Raw genomic sequence first — 10,400 nt, forward strand, 5'->3', positions numbered from 1 at the left:
TCTCACTACTGAAATGTTATCAGCTTTATGAGCATAGCAGCAAACTAACATTACACATATCATCACATTTGCAGATGATTTTGTGCTTTTTAAAAGAAATCAATCAATCAAATTTTATTTATATTAAAACTATTGAGTATTATATTGATATTGAAAAATGTCAAATGACCCCCAACCAATGCTAGAAAGCGAGTATAAATTCTAATTTGGCGAACAGCGTTGGGACTTCTGATCGACCTCCAGTGTAAACAGCAGTGATCTCATTGTGTGTTTTAATAATAGTAGTGGTATTAAACCCTTCTCTCTCTCTCTCTGCATTCATCTACCAGCCCTCCACCTCCACCACGAACGGCTCTTTGACGGGGATCCGGCCGCTGTTCACGATGACGCACTCGGTGTACGGCAGGTTCCTGTCGTTGGTGTCCTGAAGCTCGATGGTGTGAACGACGGCCTGACGGGAGGAGACGGACGGAGAGAGAGGTTAGAAATACAGAAATACTCAACACAGAATGATAATCCATCCTCAGTTATCAACATCAAGATTCACTTTGTTGTCATTTCATCAGTTCCTGTCAGTGCATTAACCCTCCTATTGTCCTCGAGTCAAGGAAGGAAGGAAAGGAGGAAGAAGGAAGGAAGGGAGGGAAGAAGAAAGGAAGGGAGGGAAGAAGGAAGGATGGGAGGGAAGAAGGAAGGATGGGAGGGAGGGAAGAAGGAAAGGAGGGAGGGGGGAAGGAAGAAGGAAGGAAAGCAGGGAGGAAAGATGGAGGAAAGAAAGAAGGAAGGATGGAGGGAAGAAAGAAGGAAGGAAGGAGGGAGGGAGGAAAGAAGGAAGGTAGGAGGTAGGGAGAAAGGAAACGATGAAGGGAGGAACGAAGGAAAGAAGGAAGGGAGGAAGGTAGGGAGAGGAAGAGAGAAGGAGAGTGGGAGAAAAGAAGGGAGGGAAGAAAGAAGGAAGGGAGGGAAGAAGAAGGAAGGAAGGGAGGGAAGAAGGAAAGGAGGGAAGAAGGAAGGATGGGAGGGAGGAAGAAGGAAGGAAGGGAGGGAAGAAAGAAGGAAGGGAGGGAAGAAGGAAAGGAGGGAAGAAGGAAGGATGGGAGGGAGGAAGCAAGGAAGGAAGAAAGGAAAGAAAAAAGGAGGGAGGAAGAAGGAACAGTCAAAACAGACGGGGTCAATTTGACCCGGGAGGACGACAGGAAGGTTAAAAAGATAAAAAGACAGTAATTAATAGTAGAGCTGCTTGATTATGTAAAAAATCATAATCACGATAATTAAAACAATGTCAAACTAACGGAGCTGCGGCTTTCTGTCTAAGCTTTTCAAAATAAAAGCTTTGTTATTGAGCACTATCTCATTATTATTACAAACAACAAACAAAGTTGGGGCTGTAAATTACGGGAGAATCCCGGGAGAGAAGACAAAACGGGAGGAGATGGGTCTAAAATATGGGAGGAGCGGAGGTGTTTCCCCCCCGATTTTATTAGTTTTGAGATCGTTTGGCCCCAAAATCGTAATCATGATCAAATTTCGATTAATTGAGCAGCCTTAATAAATAAGCACTAAAGATTATCACACCTAAAATAAAAAACAAACTAATCTTTTCTTAGAAGTTGTGCTGACAAAACATTAAAAACACAACAGTTTGGCAGCATTTCAGAGGTGCATTAATGTGTTGCAAGCTCAAAATACATTATATATATTATATTATATTAATAAATATGACTTTATCTTTGTTTAAATTAAGGTTTTTGTTTTTACTGACCAGCACAGAAGTTTTCAAAAATCATGTTTAAGTTTGTGAAAGACTAAAAAGACAGCAGAGTAAACAAGGGGTTAAAAAAGGAGGCGGGGCTTATGGGACTTCCTGTTTGTGTGGAGCTGCTGAACAAACAGGAAACAGGAAGTCAGCTCACCTTTGGCAAAGGCCTCATGTGGATTCACCTATACCCTCAAATACATTAGACACCATCAATTAACTGTAATTACAGTTTGTTTTATAGTTTAAGAATCTCATTTATTTATTTATTTATTTACTTCAGCTTAAACTATTTAAACAACGACAGCAGCGTCTGAGTGCCGGCTCCACTCACCATCCCGTCCAGGACTTTACCGAACACCACGTGTTTCCCGTCCAGCCACGGAGCTTTAGCAGCCAGCACGAAGAACTGAGAGCCGTTTGTGTCCGGACCGGCGTTCGCCATGCTCACCTGGTACACACACACACACACACACACACACACACACACACACACACACACACAGAGACACAGAGAGAGAGACACACACACACAGAGACACACGCACGCACACACATACAAACACACACAGAGAGAGAGAGAGAGAGAGAGAGACACACACACACAGAGAGACACACACACAGAGACACACGCACACACACACAAACACACAGAGAGAGAGACACATACACAGACAGACACACACACACACACACACACAGACACACACACACACACACAGACATGTTGATAATTAATTCATCGTTTGTTTTCAGCTTCTTAATTGTGAAGTTTTGCTGCTTTTTTTTGTCTCAGAAAAAAAACCAAGACTGTTCTGCTCAGATGTTAATTTGAGCTTTAGGAAGTTCTGATGAGTATGAACCATCTAATGACTAAATGATGAACCAGTTTATAGATTATAATAATATAATATAATATAATATAATGAACAGGTGAGTCAGTGATTCTCACCCAGCCGGCTCCTAAATGCTTCAGTCTGAAGTTCTCATCAGTGAAAGTCGTCCCGTAGATGCTGTGACCTGCAGGGAAATAATAATAAGAAGAAATATAAGAAATATGAGAACATTTAAAAACTCTAAAATACTGTTTTACATCCCTTCTCTGTATTTAGTGAAACACATCTTTATTTCCTTTGTTTGTATCAGCAGTTTGAACTATGAGCCAGACAAGATGATAACAGCTGTTTTTATAAAATGTATGTTTGTGTGTATATATCATAATCCCCATTAATATCCACACACAATAAACTGTGGGAAAAAAAACAAATATTAATATCTAAATATAAATAAAGAAATAAATTAAATTAAATTAATAAATAATCAATAAATTAAGAAAATTAATAATTAAATAAATAAAATTGATCAATAAAAAAATAAAAAAAAAATAAAAATTATAAAATTAAATAAATAAATAAATATTATAATACAAAATAAACATTTACAGTTGAAGCTGAACTACTGTTAATGACACAAATCTGTTCTGATCAGATGAAACAAATTAATGTAAAAATTCATGTAAAAATTTATCTACTGCAGATTTATGAAGAGTTACTGCAGCTTTCAAAAAGAGGAAACTGATGAAGCTGATATTAGAAGTCCAAATATTTAACACGATGTACCTTAAAGCACTTAAAGGGTTAACATTCATGAGTTTAGACATTTGTTAAGCTTCTGTTGATGTTTTTTATGCCTTTTCCCGCGTGAAGCTGCATCATGTTTGTACTATAAACCTTAAAAAAATAAATAAATAATCTTTTTTTTCTTGCTGCTCACCTCCGGTCCCGTCTCCTTAACCCTAGATGTATATAAAAACCTAAAAGTCGTGGTTCTCACCTCCCGTCCCGTCTCCAGCGGTGAAGTCTCCTCCCTGGATCATAAAGTCTTTAATGACTCTGTGAAACTTTGTGCCTTTGTAGCCGTAACCTTTCTGCAGAGAGACATGGAGAGTGAAGGGTTAATGTCTGCAGGAATTAATACAGAAATACAGAAATACATGAAAGGAGGAAGGAAGGAAGGAAGGAAGGAAGGAAGGAAGGAAGGAAAGAAAGAAAGAAAGAAAGAAAGGAGTAAGGATGAAAAGAGGAAGGAATTTAGGAGAGAATAAAGGGAGGAAGGAAAGGAGGTAAGAAGGATGGAAGGAAGGAAGGAAAGGAGTACGGAGGGAGGAAGGAAGGAAAAGAGGAAGGAGGAAAAGAGGAAGGAATTTAGGAGAGAAGAAAGGGAGGAAGGGAAGGAGGAAGGAGAGAAGGAAGGGAGGAAGGAAAGGAGGAATGAAGGAAGGAAGGAAAGAAAGGAGTAAGGAAGGAGAGAGGAAGGAAAGAAAGAAGGAAGGAAGGAAAGGAGTAAGGACGGAGGGAGGAAGGAAAGAAGGAAGCAAGGATGGAAGAAGGAAGGAAGGAAAGAAAGGAGTAAGGAAGGAGGGAGGAAGAAAAGAAGGAAGGAAGGAGGAGGGAGCTAAGAAAGAGGAAAGAAGGAAGGAAAGAGATGGGAGGACGAGGGTTAAAGAAATAGATGAACATAATCTTTAGTTGCAGCTTTTAATACTCAAATAGCTTCAGTACTCTGTGTGTGTGTGTGTGTGTGTGTGTGTGTGTGTGTCTGTCCGTGTGTGTGTGTGTGTGTGTCCTCCTTACCTCTCCGGTTGCCAGGGCGACAAAGTTATTGACAGTGAGAGGGACGACCTCTCCGAACAGACCGATGACGATCCGGCCCACCTCATGACCCGCCACCGTGATGTCGAAAAACACCTGGAGACACCCACACACACACACACACACACACACACACACACACACACACACACACACACACACACACACAGGCACACACACACACACACACACACACACACACACACACACACACACACACACACACACACACACAGGCTGTCAATCATCAGGTTTTTTTCACTTTTTCTTGTTTAATGAGACTTTTAAGTTGAAAGGTTAGAAGGAAGTGAGACAGACTTCAACTGATACTTAACATCATAACTCAGTATAACCCTTTCCTCCTTTCCTTTCTCCCTCTTTGCCTTTCTCCCTCCTTTCCTTCCTTCTTCCTCCCTTCCTCACTCCTTTCCTTCCTCCCTCCCTTCCTCCCTCCTTCCCTCCCTCCTTCCTTTCCTTCCTTCCTTCCTTCCTCCCTTCCTCCTTCCTTTCCTTCCTTCTCCCTCCCTTCCTTTTTTCCTCCCTTGCTCCCTTCCTTCCTTCCTTCCTTCCTCACTCCTTTCCTTCCTTCTTCCTCCCTCCCTCCCTCCCTCCCTCCCTCCTTTCTCCCTTCCTTCCTCCCTTCCTCACTCCTTTCTTTCCTCCCTCCTTTCCTTCCTCCCTTCCTAGTTTACATCCAGCTGTGATCATGTGAACTTCCTTCTTTCCTCGGCCCTTCCTCCCTTCTTTCCTTCCTCCTTCCTTCCTCCCTCCCTTCCTTCCTCCCTTCCTCCCTCCCTCCTTCCTCCCTCCTTTCCTTCCTCCTTCCTCCCTTCCTAGTTTACATCCAGCTGTGATCATGTGACCTTCCTTCTTTCCTCGGCCCTTCCTCCCTCCTTTCTCCCTTCCTTCCTTCCTTCTTTCCTTCCTTCCTTTTTCCTCCCTCCCTCCCTTCCTTCCTTCCTCCCTCCTTTCCTAGTTTACATCCAGCTGTGATCATGTGACCGTCCTTCTTTCCTCTGTCCTTCCTTCCTTTGCTTCCTTCCTTCCTTCCTCCCTCCTTCCTTTCCTTCCTCCCTCCCTCCCTCCTTCCTCCCTCCCTCCCTCCTTTCTTCCTCCTTCCTCCCTTCCTAGTTTACATCCAGCTGTGATCATGTGACCGTCCTTCTTTCCTCTGTCCTTCCTTCCTTTGCTTCCTTCCTTCCTTCCTCCCTTCCTTCCTTCCTTCCCTCCTTCCTCCCTCCCTCCCTCCCTTCCTCCTTTCCTTCCTCCCTTCCTAGTGTACATCCAGCTGTGATCATGTGACCAAAGTTCCATACCAACACTAGATCAGCTGATGATAACTGAAGTAGGACTGCAACAAACCATAATAGTTATTATCTCTATTAATCAGCTGATTGTTTTCTCTATTAATCATTTATTTTATTTTTTTATTTTAATGTCAGAAAGTAAAGAAAGATGTTTGTTGTAATTTCTTAAAGTTCAAAGTGACGTCAGAGATATTCAGTTTACTATCATGTGACACAGAAGCTGCAACATTTTGCTTAACCCTTAAACAGGCAACGTGAACCAGGAGATACAGACTCTTTAACCCTCCTGTTGTCCTCCCGGGTCAAATTGACCCATCTGTTTTGACTCTTCCTTCCTTCTTTCCTTCCCTCCTTTCCTTCCTTCCTTCCTTCCTTCCTTCCTTCCTTCCTTCCTCCTTTCCTTCCTTCCTTCCTTCCTTCCCTCCTTTCCTTCCCTCCTTCTTTCCTCCTTTCCTTCCTTCCCCTCTTCCCTCCTTTCCTTCCTTCCTCCTTTCCTTACTTCCCTTCTTTCCTCCTTTCCTTACTTCCCTTCTTCCCTCCTTTCCTTCCTTCCTTCCTCCTTTCCTTCCTTCCTTCCTCCCTTCTTCCTTCCTTCCTTCTTTCCTTTCTTCCTTCCTTCCTCCCTCCTTTCCTTCCTTCCTTCATCCTTCCTTCCCTTCTTCTTTCCTCCTTTCCTTCCTTCCCTTCTTCCCTTCTTCCTTCCTTTCTTCCTCCTTTCTTCCTTCCTCCATCTCCCTTTCTTCCTTCCCTCCTTCCTCCCTCCCTCCCTCCCTCCCTCCCTCCTTTCCTTCCTTCTTCCTCCCTTCCTTAACTCGAACACAACAGGAGGGTTAAGATTGGTTAAGTAGTAATTATATATGTGCCTTTTTAATTGGTAGAATTGAAGCTTGTTGTAGGTTTATACTTTGATAGAAATGATAAAAATCAGTTTAGAAACTAGTATTTGTGACATTAATGAGCAGAATGTATCACTTTACTATGTTAAATAACACATTTAAGTGTTTTTACCATTATGACCATTTTATACCTTAACCCTTTATAGGACACTCATTGATAGGAAGGAAGGAAGGATGGAAGGAAAGGAAGGAAGGACGGAGGAAAGAAGGAAGGAAGGAAGGTAGGGGGGAGGAAAGAAAGAGAGAAGGAGGGAGGGAGGAAGGGAAGAAAGAAGGAAGGAAGGAAGAAGAAAGGGGGATGGAGGAAGGAAAGAAGGAAGGGAGGAGAGAAGGGGGGAGGGAGGAAGGGAAGAAAGAAGGAAGGAAGGAAGAAGAAAGGGGGATGGAGGAAGGAAAGAAGAAAGGGAGGAAGAACAAATGGAAGGAAGGAAAGGAAGTAAGGAAGGAAGGACGGAGGAAGGAAAGAAGGAAGGGAGGAGAGAAGGAGGGAGGGAGGAAGGGAAGAAAGAAGGAAGGAAGGAAGAAGAAAGGGGGATGGAGGAAGGAAAGAAGAAAGGGAGGAAGAACAAATGGAAGGAAGGAAAGGAAGTAAGGAAGGAAGGACGGAGGAAGGAAAGAAGGAAGGGAGGAGAGAAGGAGGGAGGGAGGAAGGACAGATGGAAGGAAGGAAAGGAAGGAAGGACGGAGGAAATAAGGAACGAGGGAGGGAGAAAGGAAAAGAGGAAGGGAAGAAAGAAAGCAGGGAGGAAGGAGGGGAGAAAAAGGAGGAAGGAAGGAAGGAAGGAAGGAAGGATATTTTGGAATATTTACAGAAGTTACCAAATATAATTATTTGCCCAATAAAGGGTTAATAAGGGCAAAGCATCCTGGTGGAGATACAACTCATAAAATCCAAAATATATTAAAAATATGAGTGGAAATGTTTTACTTTAGGTGTAAATGACATAAGTAGTAACATTAAATGCCTGTTTAAGGGTTAAAACAAATGACTAACATGGTTATTAAATCATCAAATAGCTCCAATTACTTTTCTATCAACTCTGAACTGAACTAATTAAATCTGCTGATAAAGACGATGTGAGATTTAGTTTAAAAGTTCATAATAAGTTAGTAAATAAATAAACATTGAGTCAAGCTGCTGTTTCCAAGAATGAATCTTCACTCTCACTAATACACTAACAGACTCTGAGCGATGTACCAACATATCACTTAATAACTAATATCCAGTGTTATATCTATAAAAGTTAAAGACAAAATTTGGGATCCAATTTCTTCCCACATTTCCTGTCAACCCAAAAGTTATATTTAAAAACAGCTCATAAATGTTATATATATATAGCCTGTATAATATTATTAGTCACTTATCAGATTATTATCGTGTTCATTAACACTCTGTTTAAAATAATGTGTGATTTTACTCTTAATATTTAATTTAATATTAAATAACTGAATGAATGTGGGTCTATGAGACGGTGCAGTGTATGAATGACTGTGTGTATAGTTATAATAAGCCTGAGTGTACATGTAGGTCAAGTGTGTGTGTGCGCGCGTGCATGAACGGCCTGCAGGCAAACACGCTGCGTAGTAACATCTGGATGGACACGTATACAGCTGTGTGTGTGCGCGCGTGTGTGTCTGTGTCATTCACGCTGACACGTCGTCTCTCAGTATCTCTCTATGTGTTTATGCGCGTGCCCGTGCTATTCAGCTATTCATTATCCAATCGGGCACGCGCACAGCTGCCTGCTCGCCACGCGCAGACAGACAGAAGACGCAGTTTTTTTTTTTAGGATAAATGCAAATAAATGCGACATTAGCTCATCATCACCAACCTTCTCGGTGACTTTCGGTCCCGTGCGCGAGGCCGCGCCGGAGCCCAGCTGCAGAGAGCCGGCAGAGAGGAGGAGGAGAGCGGGCAGGACGGTCCGGAGCTCCATGGTGTACCGGAGAGAGCGGAGCAAGGCTGCTGATGATGGGAGGAACAGAGAGGAGGAGAGGAGAGAAAAGAGGAAGGAGGAAATCACAGCGAGTCACAGCTGAGAGGCTGACCGGGAAACACCGCTCCAAACACGGCTACATCACCAAACCACTCCCCCCTCCCCTGTGGGATGAGCCTGGATCAGAGACCCGCCCACTGAGAGGAGAGAGGAAGAGGGAAGGGGAAATAAGAGAGGAGAGGAAGAGGGAAGGGGAAATAAGAGAGGAGAGAGGAAGAGAGATGGGGAAATAAGAGAGGCAAGGAAGAGAGAACGGGAAATAAGAGAGTAGAGGAAGAGAAAATGGGAAATAAGAGAGGAAAGGAAGAGAGATGGGGAAATAAGAGAGGAAGAGAGAAAGAGAAGAGGAAATAAGAGAGGAGAGGAGGGAACTAAAGAGGATAGGGAATAGAGTAAGAAGAAATGAATAAAAAAGAAAATAGGGTATAGGTAGATAGGTATGTAGGTTGGTAGATATGTATGGAGGTTGGTAGATAGGTATGAAGGTTGGTAGATAGATATGGAGGTTGGTAGATAGGTTGGTAGATTGGTAGATAGGTTGGTAGATAAGTATGTTGGTTGGTAGATAGGTATGTAGGTTGGTAGATAAGTATGGAGGTTGGTAGATAAGTATGGAGGTTGGTAGATTGGTATGTTGGTTGGTAGATAGGTATGAAGGTTGGTAGATAGGTATGGAGGTTGGTACATAGGTATGAAGGTTGGTAGATTGGTATGGAGGTTGGTAGATAGGTATGTAGGTTGGTAGATAGGTATGATGGTTGGTAGATAGGTATGAAGGTTGGTAGATAGGTATGAAGGTTGGTAGATAGGTATGGAGGTTGGTAGATAGGTATGGAGGTTGGTAGATAGGTATGGAGGTTGGTAGATAGGTATGTAGGTTGGTAGATAGGTATGGAGGTTGGTAGATAGGTATGTAGGTTGGTAGATAGGTTGGTAGATTGGTATGGAGGTTGGTAGATAGGTATGAAGGTTGGTAGATAGGTATGTAGATAGGTATGGAGGTTGGTAGATAGGTATGAAGGTTGGTAGATAGATATGGAGGTTGGTAGATAGGTATGGAGGTTGGTAGATAGGTATGAAGGTTGGTAGATTGGTATGGAGGTTGGTAGATAGGTATGGAGGTTGATGGATAGGTATGTAGGTTGGTAGATAGGTATGTAGGTTGGTAGATAGGTATGTAGGTTGGTAGATAGGTAGGTTGGTAGATAGGTATGTAGGTTGGTAGATTGGTATGGAGGTTGGTAGATAGGTATGGAGGTTGGTATGAAGGTTGGTAGATAGGTATGAAGGTTGGTAGATAGGTATGATGGTTGGTAGATAGGTATGATGGTTGGTAGATAGGTATGAAGGTTGGTAGATAGGTTGGTAGATAGGTATGGAGGTTGGTAGATAGGTATGTAGGTTGGTAGATAGGTTGGTAGATTGGTATGGAGGTTGGTAGATAGGTTGGTAGATGGGTATGGAGGTTGGTAGATAGGTTGGTAGATTGGTATGATGGTTGGTAGATAGGTATGTAGGTTGGTAGATAGGTATGGAGGTTGGTAGATAGGTATGAAGGTTGGTAGATTGGTATGAAGGTTGGTAGATAGGTATGAAGGTTGGTAGATAGGCATGGAGGTTGGTAGATAGGTATGAAGGTTGGTAGATATGTATGGAGGTTGGTAGATAGGTATGGAGGTTGGTAGATAGGTATGGAGGTTGGTAGATAGGTATGGAGGTTGGTAGATAGGTATGAAGGTTGGTAGATTGGTATGGAGGTTGGTAGGTTGGTAGATAGGTATGGAGGTTGGTAG

At 42.6% G+C, this 10,400-nt stretch overlaps 1 protein-coding gene across 1 annotated transcript; it reads right to left on the bottom strand.

Moving 5' to 3' along the window:
- Positions 1 to 322: 322 nt before the first annotated feature.
- On the bottom strand, positions 323 to 8,562 carry ppic (peptidylprolyl isomerase C). Its single transcript, XM_053326189.1, has 6 exons — positions 8,443 to 8,562; positions 4,390 to 4,503; positions 3,590 to 3,683; positions 2,709 to 2,776; positions 2,091 to 2,207; positions 323 to 451 (listed from the first exon to the last, which is right to left on the bottom strand). Exons 1-6 carry the CDS (start codon positions 8,545 to 8,547, stop codon positions 323 to 325), a joined length of 627 nt encoding a protein of 208 aa, XP_053182164.1. The 5' UTR covers positions 8,548 to 8,562.
- Between the last annotated feature and the right edge of the window lie 1,838 nt (positions 8,563 to 10,400).

The sequence above is a fragment of the Scomber japonicus genome, chromosome 9, assembly GCF_027409825.1.
Source record: "Scomber japonicus isolate fScoJap1 chromosome 9, fScoJap1.pri, whole genome shotgun sequence".
Lineage (NCBI taxonomy): Eukaryota > Metazoa > Chordata > Actinopteri > Scombriformes > Scombridae > Scomber > Scomber japonicus.

Bases quoted from the DNA above. Each gene is read 5' to 3' on its own strand.
- ppic (XM_053326189.1), bottom strand. From the start codon at position 8,547: ATGGAGCTCCGGACCGTCCTGCCCGCTCTCCTCCTCCTCTCTGCCGGC. The intron at 3,684-4,389 runs GTAAGGAGGACA...GTCTCTCTGCAG, and splicing joins TCGCCCTGGCAACCGGAGAG to AAAGGTTACGGCTACAAAGG. The intron at 2,777-3,589 runs GTGAGAACCACG...ATTTCCCTGCAG, and splicing joins CGCTGGAGACGGGACGGGAG to GTCACAGCATCTACGGGACG.